This window comes from Myxocyprinus asiaticus, chromosome 2, assembly GCF_019703515.2.
Source record: "Myxocyprinus asiaticus isolate MX2 ecotype Aquarium Trade chromosome 2, UBuf_Myxa_2, whole genome shotgun sequence".
In the NCBI taxonomy this organism is placed as follows: Eukaryota; Metazoa; Chordata; class Actinopteri; order Cypriniformes; family Catostomidae; genus Myxocyprinus; species Myxocyprinus asiaticus.
In genome coordinates, this window is record NC_059345.1 from 3,251,872 (window position 1) to 3,274,901 (window position 23,030).

Below are 23,030 nucleotides of genomic sequence, written 5' to 3' on the forward strand. Positions count from 1 at the left end.
ACTATTGCACCGCCTTCGGGACCTGATGTTGTGACACCAAAATCAATCCAATCTGACCAATGACATTTGCATCCAGGGGTAGGGTTAAGCTCACTTGGTATTTGCATAGTGGAAATTGGTGAGGTTGTTGAATGAGTTGTAATTGATGATTTTAATGTCACAGTTGTGAATATGTTTGTACTAGTAAAGGGATTCTGGACTTTTAGTGTTGTAGTTGATGGCGTTGTCATGCTTATCAGGGGTCTTGATGGTGTTTCAGTAGATGTTGTTGTAGCTGTTGATATGCTTGTACTAGTGGAGGAACTTTGGACTGATTGTGTTGCAGGTGGTGGTGTAGGTGTGCTTGTTGCAGTTGTTGACTGTGTAGCAGACAAAGTTTTTGCTGTTAGAGTGATGGATATGTTTGTACTAGTGGAGGTAGTTTGGACTGTTGTTGTTGCAGCTGGTAGGGTAGGCATGCCAGTTGAAGTTTTTGAAGGTGTTGCAGTAAACTTTGTTGTTCTTGTTGTTGTTGTTGTTGTTGGAGTTGTGGTTATGCTTGTACTAGTGGAGGAACTCTGGACTGCTGTTGTTGCAGCTGGTGTAGCAATAGATTTTGTTGTTGAAGTTGTGGTTATGCTTGTATTAGTGGACAAACTCTGGATTGTAGTTGTTTCAGCTGGTGGTGTAGGTGTACTTGTTGAAAGAGTTGACTGTGTAGCAGTCATAGTTGTTGTTAGAGTTGAAGATATGTTTGGAATAGTGAAGGAACTCTGGACTGTTGTTGTTGGAGCTGGTTGGGTAGGCATGCCATTTGAAGTTTTTGAAGGTGTCGCAGTAGACGTAGTTGTTTTTGTTGGATTTGTGGTTATGCTTGTACTAGTGGACAAACTCTGAACTGTTGATGTTACAGTTGGTGGTGTAGACATGCTAGTTGAGGTTGTTAAACGTGAAGCAGTTGTTGTTTTTGTTTTAGTTGTGTCTATGCTTGTCTGAGAGGAGGAATTCTGGATTGCTGATGTCGAAGTTGGTGTTGGCTGGCTAGTTGAGGACACCCTAATAGTAGTTGGAGTTGGTGAGTGGGTGCTGGTGCTGCCACAGTTTCTGTCGCAACAGGATACTCTAATCTCATAGTCAAAGCATTGCTTTGCAAGAGCTTGGTTTTTGTTTAGGCAAACCAGTCCGTCTTCCGCATTACATTTCAAAACCTGGCCAAGCTGGGAAAGGGGAAGTCCTGGATATAGTTTTGCACGGCATTCCACTTCCTTTGGGCCTGAGCAGATAGTAGGATAGGTATCAGTTATTCTTTTAATTGGTACTATTGCACCACCTTCGGGACCTGATGTTGGGCCACTGAAATCCATCCAATCTGACCAATGACAATTGCAACCAGGAGTAGGGTTAAACGTGTTTGTTATTGGTGTAGTGGAAGTTGGTGAGGTTGTTGAATGAGTTGTGGATATGCTTGTATTAGTGAAGGGATTCTGGACTGTTAGTGTTGTAGTTGATGGTGTTGGCATGCTTATTGGAGGTCTTGAAGGTATTGTAGTAGATGTTGTTGTTGGAGTTGTGGATAAGCTTCTCTGGGTGGACAAACTCTGGACTGTTGTTGTTTTAGCTGGTGGTGAAGGTGTGCTTGTTGAGTAAGTTGATTGTGTAGAAGTGACAGTTGTTGTTAAAGTTAAAGAAATGTTGGAACTCTGGACTGATGATGTTGCAATTGGTGGTGCAGGTGTGCTTGTTGAAGTTGTTGATTGTGTAGCAGTATATGTTGTAGCTGTTAGGGTCATGGATATGTTTGTATTGGTGGAGGAACTCTGGACTCTTGTTGTTGCAGCTTGTAGGGTAGGCATGCTAATTGAAGTTTTTGAAGATGTAGCAGTAGATGTAGTTGTTGTTGTTATTGGAGTTGTGGTTATGCTCGTATTTGTGGATGAACTCTGGATTATTGGTGTTGCAGTTGCTGGTGTAGACGTGCTAGTTGTAGTTGTTAAACGTGAAGCACTAGATGTTTTTGTTGGAGTTGTGAATATGCTTGTCTGAGTAGAAGAAACCTGGATTGTTGATGTTGAAGTTGGTTTAAGCATGTCAGTTGAGGACACCCTAATAGTGGTTGGAGTTGGAGAGTGGGTGCTGGTTCTGCCACAGTTTCTGTCACAACAGGATACTCTAATCTCATAGTCAAAGCATTGCTTCGCAAGGGCTTGGTTTTTGTTAAGGCAAACCAGTCCGTCTTCAGCACTGCATTTCACAACCTGACCAAGCTGGGAAAGGGGAATTCCTGGATATAGTTTTGCACGGCATTCCACTTCCTGTAGGGCTATGCAAATTGTAGGATTGGTATCAGTTATTCTTTTAATTGGCACTATTACACCACCTTCAGGACCTGATGTCGGGACTCCAAAATCCATCCAATCTGACCAATGACAATTGCATCCAGGGGTAGGGTTAAGTGCAGTTGGTATTGGTGTAGTGGAAGTTGGTGAGGTTGTTGAATGAGTTGTAACTGATGATTTTAATGTCACAGTTGTGAATATGTTTGTACTAGTAAAGGGATTCTGGACATTTAGTGTTGTAGTTGATGGTGTTGTCATGCTTATTAAGGGTATTGAAGGTGTTGCAGTAGATGTTGTTGTAGCTATTGATATGCTTGTACTAGTGGAGGAACTTTGGACTGATGGTGTTGCAAGTGGTGGTATTGGTGTTCTTGTTGCAGCTGTTGACTGTGTACCAGACAAAGTTGTTGTTGTTGGAGTGGTGGATATGTTTGTACTAGTGGAGGAAGTCTGGACTGTTGTTGTTGTTGGAGTGGTGGATATGTTTGTAATAGTGGAGGAAGTCTGGACTTTTGTTGTTTCAGCTAATAGTGTAGATGTGCCAGTTGAAGTTTTTGAGGGTGTAGCAGTAGATGTTGTTGTTGGAGTTGTGGATATACTTGTCTGAGTGGATGAACTCTGGACTATTGTTGTTTTAGCTGGTGGTGAAGGTGTGCTTGTTGAAGAATTTGACTGTGTTGAAGTCACATATGTTGTTGTTAGAGTTGAAGATATGTTGGAACTCTGGACTGATGATGTTGCAGCTGGTGGTGTAAGTGTGCTTGTTAAATTTGTTGACTGTGTGGATATGTTTGTACTAGTGGAGGAACTCTGGACTCTTGTTGTTGCAGCTTGTAGGGTAGGCATGCTAATTGAAGTTTTTGAAGGTGTAGCAGTAGATGTAGTTGTTGTTATTGGAGTTGTGGTTATGCTCATACTTGTGGATGAACTCTGGATTATTGATGTTGCAGTTGCTGGTGTAGGCGTGCTAGTTGTAGTTGTTAAACGTGAAGCACTAGATGTTTTTGTTGGAGTTGTGAATATGCTTGTCTGAGTAGAAGAAATCTGGATTGTTGAAGTTGGTTTAAGCATGTCAGTTGAGGACACCCTAATATTGGTTGGAGTTGGAGAGTGGGTGCTGGTTCTGCCACAGTTTCTGTCACAACAGGATACTCTAATCTCATAGTCAAAGCATTGCTTCGCAAGGGCTTGGTTTTTGTTAAGGCAAACCAGTCCGTCTTCAGCATTGCATTTAACAACCTGACCAAGCTGGGAAAGGGGAATTCCTGGATATAGTTTTGCTCGGCATTCCACTTCCTGTGGGGCTATGCAGATTGTAGGATAGGTATCAGTTATTCTTTTAATTGGCACTATTGCACCGCCTTCAGGACCTGTTGTTGGGACACCAAAATCCATCCAATCTGACCAATGACAATTGCATCCAGGGATAGGGTTAAGCACAGTTGGTATTGGTGTAGTGGAAGTTGGTGAGGTTGTTGAATGAGTTGTAACTGATGATTTTACTGTTGGAGTTGTGGATATGTTTGTACTAGTAAAGGGATTCTGGACATTTAGTGTTGTAGTTGATGGTGTTGTCATGCTTATTAAGGGTATTGAAGGTGTTGCAGTAGATGTTGTTGTAGCTATTGATATGCTTGTACTAGTGGAGGAACTTTGGACTGATGATGTTGCAAGTGGTGGTATAGGTGTTCTTGTTGCAGCTGTTGACTGTGTACCAGACAAAGTTGTTGTTGTTGGAGTGGTGGATATGTTTGTACTAGTGGAGGAAGTCTGGACTGTTGTTGTTTCAGCTAATAGTGTAGATGTGCCAGTTGAAGTTTTTGAGGGTGTAGCAATAGATGTTGTTGTTGGAGTTGTGGATATGCTTGTCTGAGTGGATGAACTCTGGACTATTGTTGTTTTAGCTGGTGGTGAAGGTGTGCTTGTTGAAGAATTTGACAGTGTAGAAGTCACATATGTTGTTGTTAGAGTTGAAGATATGTTGGAACTCTGGACTGATGATGTTGCAGCTGGTGGTGTAAGTGTGCTTGTTAAAGTTGTTGACTGTGTAGCAGTATATGTTGTAGCTGTTGGAGTCATGGATATGTTTGTACTAGTGGAGGAATTCTGGACTCTTGATGTTGCAGCTTGTAGGGTAGGCATTCTAATTGAAGTTTTTGAAGGTGTAGCAGTAGATGTAGTTGCTGTTATTGGAGTTGTGGTTATGCTCATACTAGTGGACGAACTCTGGACTGTTGGTGTTGCAGTTGGTCGAGTAGACGTGCTAGTCGAAATTGTTAAACGTGAAGCACTTGATGTTTTTGTTGGAGTTATGGATATTCTTGTCTCAGTGGAGGAACTCTGGATTGTTGATGTCGAAGTTGGTGTAGGCATACTAGTTGAGGTCACCTTAATAGTGGTTGGAGTTAGTGAGTGGGTGCTGCCACAGTTTCTTTCACAACAGGATACTCTAATCTCATAGTCAAAGCATTGCTTCACAAGGGCTTGGTTTTTGTTAAGGCAAACCAGTCCGTCTTCCGCATTGCATTTCACAACCTGACCAAGCTGGGAAAGGGGAATTCCTGGATATAGTTTTGCACGGCATTCCACTTCCTGTGGGGCTGTGCAGATTGTAGGATAGGTATCAGTTATTCTTTTTATTGACACTATTGCACCGCCTTCAGGACCTGATGTTGGGACACCAAAATCCATCCAATCTGACCAATGACAATTGCATCCAGGGATAGGGTTAAGTACGGTTGGTACTGGTGTAGTGGAAGTTGGTGAGGTTGTTGAATGAGTTGTAACTGATGATTTTAATGTTGGAGTTGTGATTATGTTTGTACTAGTAAAGGGATTCTGGACTTTTAGTGTTGTAGTTGATGGTGTTGTCATGCTTATCAGAGGTCTTGAAGGTGTTGCAGTAGATGTTGTTGTAGCTATTGATATGCTTGTACTAGTGGAGGAACTTTGGACTGATGGTGTTGCAAGTGGTGGTATAGGTGTTCTTGTTGCAGCTGTTGACTGTGTACCAGACAAAGTTGTTGTTGTTGGAGTGGTGGATATGTTTGTACTAGTGGAGGAAGTCTGGACTGTTGTTGTTTCAGCTAATAGTGTAGATGTGCCAGTTGAAGTTTTTGAGGGTGTAGCAATAGATGTTGTTGTTGGAGTTGTGGATATGATTGTCTGAGTGGATGAACTCTGGACTATTGTTGTTTTAGCTGGTGGTGAAGGTGTGCTTGTTGAAGAATTTGACTGTGTAGAATTCACATATGTTGTTGTTAGAGTTGAAGATATGTTGGAACTCTGGACTGATGATGTTGCAGCTGGTGGTGTAAGTGTGCTTATTAAAGTTGTTGACTGTGTAGCAGTATATGTTGTAGCTGTTGGAGTCGTGGATATGTTTGTACTAGTGGAGGAACTCTGGACTCTTGATGTTGCAGCTTGTAGGGTAGGCATTCTAATTGAAGTTTTTGAAGGTGTAGCAGTAGATGTAGTTGCTGTTATTGGAGTTGTGGTTATGCTCATACTAGTGGACGAACTCTGGACTGTTGGTATTGCAGTTGGTCGAGTAGACGTGCTAGTCGAAGTTGTTAAACGTGAAGCACTTGATGTTTTTGTTGGAGTTATGGATATTCTTGTCTCAGTGGAGGAACTCTGGATTGTTGATGTCGAAGTTGGTGTAGGCATACTAGTTGAGGTCACCTTAATAGTGGTTGGATTTAGCGAGTGTGTGCTGCCACAGTTTCTGTCACAACAGGATACTCTAATCTCATAGTCAAAGCATTGCTTCACAAGGGCTTGGTTTTTGTTAAGGCAAATCAGTCCGTCTTCCGCATTGCATTTCACAACCTGACCAAGCTGGGAAAGGGGAATTCCTGGATATAGTTTTGCTCGGCATTCCACTTCCTGTGGGGCTGTGCAGATTGTAGGATAGGTATCAGTTATTCTTTTTATTGACACTATTGCACCACCTTCAGGACCTGATGTCGGGACACCAAAATCCATCCAATCTGACCAATGACAATTGCATCCAGGGATAGGGTTAAGCACGGTTGGTACTGGTGTAGTGGAAGTTGGTGAGGTTGTTGAATGAGTTGTAACTGATGATTTTAATGTTGGAGTTGTGGATATGTTTGTACTAGTAAAGGGATTCTGGACTTTTAGTGTTGTAGTTGATGGCGTTGTCATGCTTATTAGAGGTCTTGAAGGTGTTGCAGTAGATGTTATTGTAGCTATTGATATGCTTGTACTAGTGGAGGAACTTTGGACTGATGGTGTTGCAAGTGGTGGTATAGGTGTTCTTGTTGCAGCTGTTGACTGTGTACCAGACAAAGTTGTTGTTGTTGGAGTGGTGGATATGTTTGTACTAGTGGAGGAAGTCTGGACTGTTGTTGTTGCAGCTAATAGGGTAGATGTGCCAGTTGAAGTTTTTGGGTGTGTAGCAGTAGAGGTAGTTGTTGTTGGAGTTGTGGTTATGCTTGTACTAGTGGATAAAGTCTGGACTGTTGTTGTTTTAACTGGTGGTGTAGGTGTGCTTGTTGCAATTGTTGACTGTGTTGCAGTCACAGTTGTTGTTAGAGTTGAAGATATGTTTTTACTTGTGGAGGAACTCTGGACTGATGATGTAGCAGTTAGTGGTGTAGGTTTGCTTGTTGAAGTTGTTAACCGTGTAGCATTAGAAATTGTTGCTGTTAGAGTAGTGGATATGTTTTTACTAGAGGAGGAAGTGTGGACTGTTGTTGTTGCAGCTGGTAGTGTAGGTATTCTAATTGAAGTTTTTGAAGGTGTAGCAGTAGACGTAGATATTGAAGTTAAGGTTATGCTTGTACTAGTGGATGAACTCTGGACTGTTGGTGTTACAGTTTGTGGTGTAGACATGCTAGCTGAAGTTGTTAAATGTGAAGCAGTAGTCAATTTTGTTGGAGTTGTGGAAATGCTTGTCTGAGTGGAGGAACTTTGGATTGTTGATGTTGAAGTTGGTGTAGGCATGCTAGTTAATGACACCCTTATAGTGGTTGGAGTTTGTGAATGGGCGCTGGTGCTGCCACAGTTTTTGTCACAACAGGACACTCTAATCTCATAGTCAAAGCACTGCTTCGAGAGGGCTTGGTTTTTGTTTAGGCAAATAAGTCCGTCTTTCGCATTACATTTCACAGCCTGGCCAAGCTGGGAAAGGGGAAGTCCTGGATATAATTTTGCACGGCATTCCACTTCTTTAGGGGCTGAGCAGATGGTAGGATATGTATCAGTTATTCTTTTAATTGGTATTATTGCACCGCCTTTGGGACCTGATGTTGGGCCACCAAAATCCATCCATTCTGACCAGTGACAATTGCATCCAGGGTTTGATTGAAGCATGATTGTTATTGTAGTAGTGGAAGTTGGTGAGTTTGTTGAATGAGTTGTAATTGATGATGTAGATGTTGGAATTGTGGATATGCTGGTACTAGTAAAGGGGTTCTGGACTGTTAGTGTTGTAGTTGATGGTGTTGCTGTGCTTGATGAAGGTCTTGAAGGTGTTGCAGTAGATGTTGTTGTAGCTATTGACACACTTGTACTAGTGGAGGAACTTTGGACTAATGGTGTTGCAGGTAGTGTACGTGTGCTTGTTGAAATTGTTGACTGTGTAGAAGACAAAGTTCTTGCTGTTAGAGTGGTGAATATGTTTGTACTAGTGGAGGAAGTCTGGACTGTTGCATTTGCAGCTGGTAGTGTAGGCATGCTAATTGAAGTTTTTGAAGGTGTAGCAGTAGATGTTGTTGTTGTTGGAGTTGTGGTTAAGTTTGAACTAGTGGAGGAAATCTGGACTGTTGTTGCAGCTGTTAGTGTAGGCATGCTAATTGAAGCTTTTGAAGGTGTAGAAGTAGACATAGTTGTTGGAGTTGTGGTTATGCTTGTAATAGTGGATGAACTCTGGTCTGTTGGTGTTGCATAATGTTGTACTGAAGTTGTTAAATGTAAAGCAGTAGGTGTTTTTGTTGGAGCTGTGGAAATGCTTGTCTGAGTGGAGGAACTCTGGATTGTTGACGTCGAAGTTGGTGTAGGCATGCTATTTGATGACACCCTAATAGTGGTTGGAGTTGGCGAATGGGTGCTGGTGCTGCCACAGTTTCTGTCACAACAGGACACTCTAATCTCATAGTCAAAACATTGCTTCGCAAGGGCTTGATTTTTGTTTAGGCAAATAAGACCGTCTTCCGCGTTACATTTCACAACCTGGCCAAGCTGGGAAAGAGGAAGTCCAGGATATAGTTTTGCACGGCATTCCACTTCCTTTGGGGCTGAGCAGATGGTAGGATAGGCATCAGTTATTTTTTTTATTGGTACTATTACTCCGCCTTTGAGACCTGATGTTGGGCCACCAAAATTCATCCATTCTGACCAATGACAATCGCATCCAGGGGTTGGGTGAAGCATGATTGCTATTGGTGTAGTGGAAGTTGGTGAGGTTGTTGAATGAGTTGTAATTGACAATGTAGATGTTGGAATTGTGGCTACACTGGTACTAGTAAAAAGGTTCTGGACTGTTAGTGTTGTAGTTGATGGTGTTGCCGTGCTTATCGAAGGTCTTGAAGGTGTTGTAGTAGATGTTGTTTTAGCTATTGATACACTTGTACTAGTGGAGGAACTTTGGACTAATGGTGTTGCAGGTAGTGTATGTGTGCTTGTTGAAATTGTTGACTGTGTAGAAGACAAAGTTCTTGCTGTTAGAGTGGTGAATATGTTTGTACTAGTGGAGGAAGTCTGGACTGTTGCATTTGCAGCTGGTAGTGTAGGCATGCTAATTGAAGTTTTTGAAGGTGTAGCAGTAGATGTTGTTGTTGTTGGAGTTGTGGTTATGTTTGTACTAGTGGAGGAAGTCTGGGCTGTTTTTGTTGCAGCTGTCAGGGTAGGCATGCCAGTTGAAGTTTTTGAAGGTGCAGCAGTAGACGTTGTAGTTGTTGATGGAGTTTTGATTATGCTTGTACTAGTGGAGAAACTCTGGACTGTTGTTGTTTTAGCTGATGGTGTAGGTGTGCTTGTTGAAGTAGTTAACTGTGTTGCAGTCACAGTTTTTGTTAGAGTTGAAGATATGTTGGTACTTGTGTAGGACCTCTGGACTGATGATGTTGCAGTTGGTGGTGTAGGTGTGCTTGTTGTAGTTGTTAACTGTGTAACATTATAAGCTGTTGTTGTTAGAGTTGTGGATATGTTTGTACTAGAGGAGGAAGTCTTGACTGTTGTTGTTGCAACTGGTATTGTAGGCATGCTAATTGAAGTTTTTGAAGGTGTAGCAGTAGACGTAGTTGTTGTTGGAGTTGTGGTTATGCTTTTACTAGTGGATGAACTCTGGACTGTTCGTGTTGCAGTTTGTGGTGTAGACATGCTAGCTGAAGTTGATAAATGTGAAGCAGTAGACTTTTTTGTTGGAGTTGTTGAAATGCTAGTCTGAGCAGAGGAACTCTGGATTGTTGATGTCGAAGTTGATGTAGGCATGCTAGTTGATAACACCTTAATAGTGGTTGGAGTTGGTGAATGGGTGCTGGTGCTGGTGCTGCCACAGGTTCTGTCACAACAGGACACTCTAATCTCATAGTCAAAGCACTGCTTTGCAAGGGCTTGGTTTTTGTTTAGGCAAATAAGTCCATCTTCGACATTACATTTCACAACCTGGCCAAGCTGGGAAAGAGGAAGTCTTGGATATAGTTTTGCACGGCATTCCACTTCCTTTGGGGCTGAGCAGATGGTAGGATAGGTGTCAGTTATTCTTTTAATTGGTACTATTGCACCGCCTTCAGGACCTGATGTTGGGCCACCAAAATCCATCCATTCTGACCAATGACAATTGCATCCAGGGGTTATGTGAAACGTGTTTGTTATTGGTGTAGTGGACGTTGGTGAGGTCGTTGAAAGAGTTGTAATTGATGATGTAGATGTTGAAGTTGTGGAAATGCTAGTACTAGTAAAGGGATTCTGGACTGCTAGTGTTGTAGTTGATGGCGTTGGCATGCTTATTGAAGGTGTTGCAGTAGATGTTGGATTAGGTGTGTTTGTTGTTGTCAACTGTGTTGTATTCACAGTTTTTGTTTGAGTTGAAGATATCTTTGTACTTGTGGAGGAACTCTGGACTGATGATGTTGCAGTTGGTGGTGTATGTGTGCTTGTTGAAGTTGTTAACTGTGTAGCATTATAAGTTGTTGTTGTTAGAGTAGTGGATATGTTTGTACTAGAGGAGGAAGTCTGGACTGTTGTTGATACAACTGGTATTGTAGGCATGCTAACTGAAGTTTTTGAAGGTGTACCAGTAGACATAGTTATTGCTGGAGTTGTGGTTATGCTTGTACTAGTGGATGAAGTCTGGACTGTTGGTGTTACAGTTTGTGGTGTTGGCGTGCTCGCAGAAGTTATTAAATGTGACGCAGTAGACTTTTTTGTTGGAGTTGTGGAAATGTCAGTCTTAGTGGAGAAACTCTGGATTGTTGATGTCAAAGTTGGTGTAGACATGCTAGTTGATGACACCCTAATAGTGGCTGGAGTTGGTGAATGGGTGCTGGTGCTGCCACAGATTCCATCACAATAGGACACTCTAATCTCATAGTCAAAGCATTGCTTTGCAAGGGCTTGGTTTTTATTTAGGCAAATAAATCCATCTTCCGCATTACATTTCACAACCTGGCCAAGCTGGGTAAGGGAAAGCCCTGGATAGAGTTTTGCACGGCATTCCACTTCCTTTGGGTCTGAGCAGATTGTAGGATAGGTGTCAGTTATTCTTTTAATTGGTACTATTGCACCGCCTTCAGGACCTGATGTTGGGCCACCAAAATCCATCCATTCTGACCAATGACAATTGCATCCAGGGGTTATGTGAAATGTGTTTGTTATTGGTGTAGTGGAAGTTGGTGAGGTTGTTGAAAGAGTTGTAATTGATGATGTAGATGTTGAAGTTGTGGAAATGCTAGTACTAGTAAAGGGATTCTGGACTGCTAGTGTTGTAGTTGATGGTGTTGGCATGCTTATTGAAGGTGTTGCAGTAGATGTTGGATTAGGTGTGTTTGTTGTTGTCAACTGTGTTGTATTCACAGTTTTTGTTTGAGTTGAAGATATGTTTGTACTTGTGGAGGAACTCTGGACTGATGATGTTGCAGTTGGTGGTGTATGTGTGCTTGTTGAAGTTGTTAACTGTGTAGCATTATAAGTTGTTGTTGTTAGAGTAGTGGATATGTTTGTACTAGAAGAGGAAATCTGGACTGTTGTTGATACAACTGGTATTGTAGGCATGCTAACTGAAGTTTTTGAAGGTGTACCAGTAGACATAGTTATTGCTGGAGTTGTGGTTATGCTTGTACTAGTGGATGAAGTCTGGACTGTTGGTGTTATAGTTTGTGGTTTTGACGTGCTAGCAGAAGTTATTAAATGTGACACAGTAGACTTTTTTGTTGGAGTTGTGGAAATGTCAGTCTTAGTGGAGAAACTCTGGATTGTTGATGTCAAAGTTGGTGTAGACATGCTAGTTGATGACACCCTAATAGTGGCTGGAGTTGGTGAATGGGTGCTGGTGCTGCCACAGATTCCATCACAACAGGACACTCTAATCTCATAGTCAAAGCATTGCTTTGCAAGGGCTTGGTTTTTATTTAGGCAAATAAATCCATCTTCCGCATTACATTTCACAACCTGGCCAAGCTGGGTAAGGGGAAGCCCTGGATAGAGTTTTGCACGGCATTCCACTTCCTTTGGGGCTGAGCAGATGGTAGGATAGGTGTCAGTTATTCTTTTAATTGGTACTATTGCACCGCCTTCAGGACCTGATGTTGGGCCACCAAAATCCATCCATTCTGACCAATGACAATTGCATCCAGGGGTTATGTGAAATGTGTTTGTTATTGGTGTAGTGGAAGTTGGTGAGGTTGTTGAAAGAGTTGTAATTGATGATGTAGATGTTGAAGTTGTGGAAATGCTAGTACTAGTAAAGGGATTCTGGACTGCTAGTGTTGTAGTTGATGGTGTTGGCGTGTTTATTGAAGGTGTTGCAGTAGATGTTGTTTTTGCTATTGATACACTTGTACTAGTGGAGGAACTTTGGACTGATGGTGTTGCAGGTGGTGTACGTATGCTTGTTGTAGTTGTTAACTGTGTAACATTATAAGCTGTTGTTGTTAGAGTTGTGGATATGTTTGTACTTGTGGAGGAAGTCTGGACTGTTGTTATTGAAGCTGGTAGGGTAAGCGTGCCAGTTGAAGTTTTTGAAGGTGTAGCAGTAGACGTAGTTGTCATTGTTGGAGTTGTAGTTATGCTTGTACTAGTGGATGAATTCTGGACTGTTGTTGTTTCAACTGGTGGTGTAGGTGTGTTTGCTGAAGTAGTTGATTGTGTTGCAGACACAGTTGTTGTTGTTGTTGTTAGAGTTGGAGGTACGTTTGTACTTGTGGAGGAACTCTGGACTGATGATGTTGCAGTTGGATGTGTAAGTGTACTTGTTGATGTCGGTAATGGTTTAGCAGTAGAAGTTGTTGCTGGTAGAGTTGTGGATATGTTTGTACTAGTGGAGGATGTCTGAACTGTTGTTGTTGCAGCCGGTAGTGTAGGCGTGCTAATTGAATTTTTTTCAGATGCAGCAGTAGACATTGTTATTATTGTTGGTATGCTTGTCTGAATGGGGGAACTCTGCGTTGTTGATGTCAAGGTTGGTGTAGCCGTGCTAGCTGATGACACCGTAGTAGTGGTTAAAGTTGGTGGCTGTGTGATGGTGCTTCCACAATTTTCATCACAACAAGATACTCGAATCTCATAGTGAAAGCATTGCTGTGCATGAGTTTGGTTTTTGTTTAGACAAACGAGTCCGTCTTCTGCATTACATTTCACAACCTGTCTAAGTTGTGAAAGAGAAAATCCTCGGTATAGTTTTGCACGGCATTCCACTTCCTTAGGGGCTGAGCAGATGGTAGGATAGACATCAGTTATTCTTTTAATTGTTACTATTGCACCGCCTTTGGGACCTGATGTTGGGCCACCAAAATCCATCCAATCTGACCAATGGCAAATGCATCCAGGGTTAGGAGGAAACATCAATGTTATTTGTGTTGTTGAGGTTGGAGAGGATGTTGAAAGAGTTGAAGCAAATTTTGTTGTTGGAGTTGTGAATATGCTTGTTCTAGTGAAGAAACTCTGGGCTGTTGATTTCATAGTGGGTGGTGTAGTTGTTCTAATTGAAGTAATTGAAGGAGTAGCTGTAGTCTTTGTTTTTGTTGTAGCTGTCAATAAGCTTGTACTAGTGGAGGAACTCTGGACTGATGTTACATTTGGTGGTATAGTTGTGCTTGGTAAAGTTGTTGACTGTGTAGTAGTCAACATTGTTGCTGTTAGAGTTGATGCTATGTTTGTACTTCTTGAGGAACTCTGGACGGATGATGTTGCAGTTGGTGGTGTAGGTATGCTTGAAGTTGTTAACTGTGTTGCAGTAGAAGTTGCTGCTGTTAGAGTTGTGGATATGCTTGTACTAAAGGAGGAACTCTGGACTATTGGTGTTACTGCTGGTAGTGTAGGCTTAATAATTGAAGTCTTTGAAGATGTAACAGTAGATGTTGGAGTTGTGGATATGCTTGTGTGAGTGGAGGGACTTTGGACTGTTGAATTCAAATTTGGTGTAAGCATGCTAGTTGAAGACATCCTTGTAGTTGTTAGAGTTGGTGGTTGTGTAGTAGTGCTACTACAGTTTCCATCACAACAGAATACTCTAATCTCATAGTCAAAACATTGCTCTGCCATGGCTTGGTTTTTGTTTAAGCAAACCAGTCCATCTTTTATATTACATTTCACTATCTGGCCAATCTGTGACAGAGGAACTCCAGGGTAAAGTTTTGCACGGCATTCTGCCTCCTTTGGTGTTGAGCAGATGATAGGATTAGTTTCTGTTATTCTTTTAATTGGTATTATTTCACCCCCTAAAGGACCTCTTGTTGGGCCACCAAAGTCAATCCAGTCTGACCAATGGCAAATGCATCCAGGTGTAGGAGTAAGCTTGGTTGTTTTTGGTGTTTTGGAAGTCGGAGAAGTTGTTAAAATTGTTAGAGGCACAGCTGTCCCTAAAATAAATGCAAAGTTTAAAAACAGTCAGCGATTTTGCATTTCATAATACCCAGGGAAACATTTCAACTACAAATTTATAACAGGTTGATTACTCTATTGCTATTTTTACTGCTTTGTCATTCAAGGCGGTGTCCCACTCGCTGACTGGAAACAACTTGATTTCATTTAGAAATTTCACACCTACAAACTATTTTTTCTGATATTTCTTTTACCACTCTGATCGAATGCCCAAATTTATTTTTCAAAGAGACCATTTTTAAATACTCCTGAAAATGAACACTATACAATTCGTAAACACTTGTATTCTAAGGGAACACCCCTACTACATACTAGGGCTGGGCGATAGGTCAATGTAATCGGATATCGGCAATGTCTTACAAATCTCCCGATGCCAATTTCAACACTCATTGACAGACGATGATTGACAATGTCAGTAAACGGCAAAACCATGGATCTGGGAAGTCACCAGATATATTAAACAGTAGCCCAGGATGTGAAATTTGCACCTGCCACCCACCAAATGCAACGAGACTGAATCCAGCTCCTTATTCACAAGCTCCTCATCCAAATGCTATCTGCATGAGCATGAAAGTTTTCTCATCTACCCGCAACAGTAGTGGGTCACTTGTAAGACACTTTTTAACACAAAGACATGTGCTTGAAGAAACACACTTTATTATATTTTCAAGAACAGACAAAAGAAAAGCTGTCAATGCCCATGTCTGATGTGCTGTTTGATCAGTGGCGTGCAGCGTGAGCCTGTCTTGAGTTATAACTCTTTCTTCTCTGTTTCAGTCATCTGAAAACTGTTTGCAAGAATAGTGTCATGTATGAGAATGCTGCAAATGACCTAAGACTATCTCAGGAGGTGCTCGAAGTCTTTGCTTTATTTCAGTGGCGATTTCTCAGGGCCAGCAAAGCCTTCTCTTCTGGCGTAACATGCCTAATAAATAAATATTTTTTATCCTTTCATTCTCATTGACCTTTTTGCCTATGTATTTTCAATCACTTTCCACTCCTAATGAATCTACAAACAAATAGCAAAAAACAAAAAAATGTATCCAATCAGAATTTATTCCTCGATGCTTACAAGCAAAATGTGACAACTGCTCCTTAGCCGAAGCAGTGCGTGAGTCTGAGCTCCACCTCGTCAGGCCTTCAGAATTCCACAGAATCCCTCAACAGTGTAAGTCAATAGGCAGCTAAAGTCAGATCGTCAGACTCATCAGCCAATCAGATTGATTTATTTGTTCTTGTGGGTGTGGTCTTTAGGATATGTCCCAGTACAGGCCTTCTAGCTGGCCATGAGTGACGCAATCACGCTTTAAGTGATGTACGAAATTTGAAAGCGAAGAGCACGAGATCTTGCTGACGAGTTGGCTGTCATCACTGCTGGTACTGCCGTTGAGAAAGAGATCCTTATGGATTTAAAAACCTATGATGTTCTGCATGATCGTGCGATTGATTAATTAAACAGGAAAGGACTGATTTTCACTTCAAGCAAATTGGTAAGTGCTTTTTGCATTGTTATAGCAACATCAGGAGTTTTCTAAGTGTTAATTAGGCTGCTTGAGCATTCAGTGTCGGATCAAGTTTTGAAAAGTAACCGTGTACCCTGACGAAACAAAATTTATTGCAAGCAAAATTTAAATCGCAAATATTATTAGAGAGCTTTTCTTGGTATTAGACCTCCTTGGTTCTGGCTTTCGTGCGTGGATATGTTTTTAAAATGTAAATTGGTGTTATTAATTGACTGCCACGTAATGTATGATGGGCATATGGCGTCTTATTCATTGTGAAACTGTGTTTTCTTAATTGCGTGAATCGCTCTGAAGGCCTAGACTTAAAATGCACGGGCCACGGCTGCTTTATTTCCATGGAGCAGTTTGCACTTAACATGCATTATGAACACAACTCTACAGGTTCACTCAAATATATATTTGTATTAAAGAAACAAAGACGAAAGTGATTAAATCATAAAATAATACAAGTCCACGTTCACCTTGAACCTAAAATTGAGTTATATTTTCTTTTCTTTTGGCATCATTAACTGTATTATCAAAACGCAATACAAACACAGATTTGATCGCAAGGGAATTTGTTAGGTTTACACCTTATTTGAAACTGTAATATGTTGAACTTTCTATTGGTGATTTTTTTTTTTTATGTATTTTTAAATATTATTATTATTATTATTATCTTTACATTTATTAATCTCTTTAGTTCTTACTTTTTAGGCTATTAGTAAATTCCCACCTGTTGTCGTAGACGGATACTTGCGTGATGGCAAATGGGGCCACTGAAGACAGTAAATGTTTGGATTTGGGAAGGTGGTTATATAAGAGTTTTTGATTCATATTTTAATTGCTTTTTGTTTTTCGTTTAGTTTAAAGTGCAATTTGAAAAATTTAGGTTTTTCATGTTCAATAAATGAATTAAATTTTTAAAGCAAAATCAATAAAGCAAAAAATATTAAATGACCCTCGGCAGGGGGGTTGATGATATAATCGGATATCGCTATATTTTATAGATAAAAATATTTTATATATCGCCCAGCCCTACTATATACCAATCAACACATTATTAAAAGCCCTTATCAGTTCTCCACTTTTGAAGCAGCAGTCAAATTCAGACGAAATATTCATGGTTTTCCTCAATGAATTAGGTAAAAGTAATCTCACCTCCTAAGTTCCCTGATTTTTCAATGCCAACACAATATATCATGATGGCCTCTTTCAAATTACTGGAAAAATTGTTTAAGTCTCATTTATGTCATCTTTTTATTTAAAGGGTCTTTCTAGAATAAGCAGTTAAAAGCATGAGGTACTTGCTCTAACTTAGAGAAACAATAACATATAAATAAATAGCAAATTATATATATATATATATATATGTTAAAGGGATTGTTCACCAAAAATGAAAATTCTGTCATCATTTACTAACCCTCATGTTGTTCTAAACCTGTATGACTTTCTTCTGTGGAACATAAAAGCAGTATATTAGGCAGTATGTTAGTCTAATTCACCATTCACTTTCATCACATCAGTGATAGTAAATGGTGACTGAGGCTGTCAGTCTCTAACAATCTGCTTAAAATCTCCTTTTGTGTTCTATGAAAGAAAGAAATTAATATGGGTTTGAAACTAAATGAGGGCAAATGATGACAGATTTAAAAAAATAAATAAAATAAAAAATAAAAAAATCTGGGTGAACTAACCCTCTAAATATAGCAGTAAAACAGATACCTGTTGCTGTACTTGAGAAGTTAAAGACAGTAGTTGGAGTATAGGTTGTTGTTGGATGTGATGTTTGACAAGGGTAGGAATTCTTTTTAATTATTCCATCTTCTTCACAGACAGCTGTTATGCAGCTGCCAAGCCCATCTGTAGTATTATATATAGTATCTCCATACTGATACATATCCCCTTTGAATGTGCAGGTGCAAGCTGAAAATTTCGGATTAATGAAATTTACTTTTAGAAATAGATATATATATATATATATATACACTGACTAAAAAGTAAATATCTTTTCTTACCAGACACGTTGTATTTGCAGCTGATCTCCATGGAATTACAATAGCTTTAGGAACAAAAATGTTTAATTAAAATAAGCTTTTATCAAATTATTCTGTATTAGTGGACATGCAGTGATAGCATACCATATTTGGCAGTTTTCTGTCGAAGGAACTCTCTCCTGATTGTCATAATGATTCCCCTGCTTGTCATAACAGCCACATTGCTCCCTCTTCACACATTTCATTGTATCCTCATCAAAGTAAGGCTGTCCAGGGGGACATTTGGGGTAACAGCCTTATGAAAGGTAAATAAAATACAAATCATAAAACTACATCATCTATGTATCATGTAGCACTTATTTAGCAACTTGCAAACAAACATAATTCTGTAATAGAGCAAAACGTGAAAAGTCTCAAGTAATGTTAAAGGAATAGTTCACCCAAAATGAATATTATCTCATCATTTACTTACCATCATGCCATTCCAGATGTGTATGACTTTCTATATTCTGCAGAACACACACACACACAAAAAAAAGGTTTTTAGGAAAATATCTCAGCACTGTAGGTCCAATGTATGTGAATGGTGACCAAAATTTTGAAGCTCCAAAAAGCATATAAAGGCAGCATAAAAGTAATCCATCTGACTCCAGTTGTTGAATCCATGTCTTCTGATGCAATCTAATCGGTTTCGGGTAAGAACAGACCAAAATATACAGTAACTCCTTTTTCACTATAAATTTTGACATCTGCAGTCTCCTTGGTGATCTTGATTTTAAGCTCGATTACACTTCCTATCGCAATTGAGCACTCTGAGCATGCGTCAAGTGTTAGTAATCGAGTTTGAAACCATGCTCATGTCTAAAGACTGCCATGGAAAAATATACAGTGAAAAAGGAGTTTTGGTTTGTTCTCACCCAAAACTGATTAGATCGCTTCTGAAGTCATGGACTAAACCACTGGAGTCTTATTGATTTCTTTTATGCTGCCTGTGTGTGCTTTTTGGAGCTTCAAAGTTTTGTCATCATTCACTTGCATTGTAAGGACCTACAGAGCTGAAATATTCTTCTAAAAACTTCGTTTGTGTTCAGTGGTGGAAAGAAAGTCATACACATCTGGGATGGCATGAGGTGCGTAAATGATGAGAGAATTTTAATTTTTGACCACCTATCTTATTTTACTCATAACTCGAAAAACGTCTCGGTTACTGTCGTAACCTCCGTTCCCTGATCGAGGCAAGGAGACATTGTATCAATGTAGTGACACTATGGGTCGCTCCTGAGAGCCCCGAACACCTCAGATTTTTGAGAAAAGGCCAATAAGAATTGGCGAGTGGAATTTGTATGTCACTCCCCCGGACATACGGGTATAAAAGGAGCTGGCTCACAACCACTCATTCAGGTTTTGTGCTGAGGAGCCGAAACAGGGTCCCGGCCATTTCAGCGGGTAGTACAGCATTGTGGCAGGGGGGACACAACGTCTCGTTCCCTCCATCAGGGAATGGAGGTTACGACAGTAACCGAGACGTTCCCCTTCTCTCACTCACTCGACGTTGTGTCGATGTAGTGACACTAGGGGTCCCTATACGAAATGCCACAACTAGCTGAACCGTGTTATGTGGACTGCCGGTGCAGGTGCAAGCAAGCTGCTGTGTGTGTAGTAGCAGGTGCACCGGTCTGCACGTAGCCTCCCCCAACACCCCAAAAAACGTATAGTTCTCCACATCCTGGGGGGGAGGAGACGTATCTTGTATGGAAGCAGGCCGCACCAGCCTTTTCTCTGTATGTTTTCTCTCCACAGAGTATTCAGTTATTCAGCTGGGGCCATTTTAACGCTCAATATATGCGCCGGGGAAGGTGTTCTTTTCCTATTCTATTCTTTCAGGGGGAAAAGACACCATGGAGACCACATCCTGCCCGGAGGGGAGGTAACATGTGGCAAGCACGTCATGTGGGCTCAGAGCCGCACATGGTAGTGGCGCGGTGGTAGGTCTTGCTTGAAAGGGGAGGAGCTCTACAAACACAGCAACCGGGACAAGGAGGGCTCTGTCGAAGGGAGAAGCAGGTTTGCCGACAGGGAGACTGTACTGCAGAAAATACATCACAGGGGGTTACCGGAGTAACCGGCACCTGTGGAGCACCTACCTCAGTAAGGGCATATTAGCACACGTACTGGTTCCGGCTGTGAATTCCTCCACTGGATTCGTGAGCCACAGGGCTAGGGAGGAAGGACATCCAGGGTTCACGGGTTCATGAACTCGCATGGGAAAAGAAGCGCACATCTTCGCCTCTTTGGAGGGGAAAGGCACAATGTGCAAGCGATACATCCGACCAGCTGTCCGTATTCCCGAACTTACCTGTTCTTACCTGACAGAACACGGGACGAAACCGGCTCAACCCGGAGATTGTAAAATCTCGCGATGGTATTGGGTGTCGCCCAGCCCGCTGCCCTGCAGATGTCTGCTATAGAGGTGCCATGGTCCAGTGCCCACGAGGATGCCAGACTCCATGTGGAGTGTGCTCGTATTCCTGAAGGAGCGGGCACGGCCTGGGCCTGGTATGCCATAGCAATGGCATCCACGATCCAGTGGGCAAGCCTCTGTTTGGAGACAGTGTTCCCTTTCTGCTGTCCACCAAAGCAGACAAAGAGCTGCTCAGAGCATCGTAGAGGGAGTTCTGGCCTGAGTGATCGTGTCTACCACTGCTGGTGGTAGGCCACTTAGGTCTTCCACGTCCCGTCCAAGGGCCAGACGTGGAGGTTCCAGAGATCTGGGTGCGGGTGCCAGATAGTGCCCCATCCCTGAGAAAGAAGGTCCTACCTCAGGGGAATTCGCCAGAGAGGGGCTGTTGCGAGGAGTGTGAGGTCTGAGAACCAAGTCTGGGTGGGCCAATATGGGGCCTTGCACAGACTCTGTATAAATAGGCTCACTGGGGGGAACGCATACTTGCACGGCCCCCGGGGCCAGCTGTGTGCCAGCATGTCTGGGCTGAGGGGTCCCCCATTGGAGAATACCAGAATGGGCAGTGGGAGGTTTCTCGGGAGGCAAATAGGTCTACTTGTGCTTTGCCGATCCGAGTCCAAATCAGCTGGACCACCTGGGGGTGGAGTCTCCACTCTCTCCTGAGCGTCACCTGCCATGACAGCACTTCCGCTGTGGTGCTGAGGTTGCCCAGGATGTGAGTGGCCCACAGCGACCTCAGTCACCGCTGACTCCATAGGAGACGGCAGGCGAGTTGCGACATGTGATGTGAGCGTAAGTCGACTTGGCGATTTATATATGCTACTGTCACTGTGTTGTCCGTCCGGACCAACACACGCTTGCCCTGGATCAACGGCAAAAGCCTCCGCAGGGCGAGCAATGCTTTCAGCAACTCAAGGCAGTTGATATGCCAACACAGTCATAGAGATCGTCACAGTCATTGCACATGGTGCCCCAGCCTCGCTTGGAGGCATTTGTCATAATGATGACGTGCCTGGACACTTGCTGTAGGGGAACTCCTGCCCATAGAAATGCAAGGTCTGTCCAAGGGCTGAACAAGTGGCAGCAGATCAGCGTGATGGCCACGCGATGTGTGCCACGGTGCCATGCCCATCTCAGGACTCGAGTCTGAAGCCAGTGCTGAAGCGGTCTCATATGCATCAACCCTAGAGGCGTGACCGGCGCCGAGGATGCCATATGCCCCAGGAGCCTCTGAAAGTGTTTCAGTGGAACCGCTGTTCTTTGCTTGAATGACTTCAGGCAGTTCAGTACCGACCGCGCGCACTCGCTCGTGAGGAACGCTATCATTGAGACTGAGTCTAACTCCATGCCGAGAAAAGAGATGCTCTGAACCGGGGAGAGCTTTCTCTTTTGCCAGTAGACCCGAAGCCCTAGCTGGCTGAAGTGCCTGTGCACGAGGTCCCTGTGTGAGCATAGCAACTCTTGAGAATGAGCTAGCATCAGCCAGCCATGGTACTGCGACTTTCGTGAAGACGCGAGGGGACAGGGACAGGCTGAAGGACCTTGTACTGATACGCCCAGCCGTCGAAAGCAAACCGTAGGAAGGGTCTGTGTCGAGGTAGAACCGAGACATGAAAGCATGCGTCCTTCAGGTCTACCGCCGCAAACCAATCTTGATGCCGGACACACACCAAAATGTGCTTTGGCATCAGAATCTTGAACGGGAGTCTGTGCAAGGCACGGTTCAGAACTCGCAGGTCCAAGATTGGCCGCAACCCACCGCCTTTCTTCGGTACGATAAAGTAAGGGCTGTAAAACCCTCTCTTCATCTTGGCTGGAGGGACAGGCTCTTTCGCGCCCTTGCGCAGAAGGGTCGCGATCTCCGCACGCAAGGTGGCAGCGTTCTCGCCCCCTCATCAAAGTGAAGCGGATGCTGCTGAACAGGGGTGGGCGCCTGGCGAACTGAATCGTGTAGCCGAGTCGGATGGTCCTGGCCAACCACCACGAAGGGTTGGAAAGCGATAGCCACGCGTCCAAGCTCCGGGCGAGGGGCACTAAAGGGACGATTGCGTTTAATGTACCTGTGGGTGGGGCCTCACAGTGGGAGAGAGCAGGGGATGCCACGTTGAGGAGCCTCGCTTTGTCTCAAACTCGTGGCTGTGCTGAGGGGACCCTCGAAGCACTTACCTTGCTCCATGTACCCGGCATCGGGGGGGTCGGTGATGGGGAAGGAGGGACTTTTTGACCGTCCTCGTAGTCCGTCACAACCACCTGGCCGTGGGTGTGAGTGTGGTGCGACCTGACACGCGAAGGCGGGGGGTGGAGTGGTCTGGATACCAGCTCCAGGTTTGCAGCAGACATCTCACTCCCTGGGTCGTCCATCTCAGGGGTGCTTAGGAGCCTTCCGGTTCCTCGTGCTGGCCTGTGAGGCAGGGGGCGTCAGCTTCCTGCGGGGGGCTCTATGCTGGGGCCGAGAACTGAGCTCGGGCTGAGGTGGAGCTGCCTGGGCTTTCACCACCGCAGGGGGATGCCCTCAGCAAGCAGACGGGATACGGGATCTTGAGCCGCGCTAGGGCAAGATGTGTTGTATAGCCTCTGTCTGCTTCCTCACCACCGAGAACTGCTGGGAGAAGTCCTCGATGGTGTCGCTGAATAGGCCAATCTGGGAGATGGGGGTGTTGAGAAAGCAAACCTTGTCCAAATCCCTCAT

General features: G+C 43.0%; 1 protein-coding gene across 1 annotated transcript in view; it reads right to left on the bottom strand.

Annotated features, from left to right (window-relative positions):
- Positions 1–23,030, bottom strand: part of muc5f (mucin 5f) — a 63,495-nt gene that overhangs the window by 28,967 nt on the left and 11,498 nt on the right. The window contains exons 17-22 of the mRNA XM_051648344.1: positions 18,025–18,175; positions 17,902–17,945; positions 17,621–17,809; positions 13,575–13,724; positions 4,269–4,381; positions 293–692 (exon numbers count right to left, since the gene is read on the bottom strand). Coding sequence (XP_051504304.1) covers positions 293–692; positions 4,269–4,381; positions 13,575–13,724; positions 17,621–17,809; positions 17,902–17,945; positions 18,025–18,175 — 1,047 coding nt within the window. The remainder of the gene's footprint in view (positions 1–292; positions 693–4,268; positions 4,382–13,574; positions 13,725–17,620; positions 17,810–17,901; positions 17,946–18,024; positions 18,176–23,030) is intronic.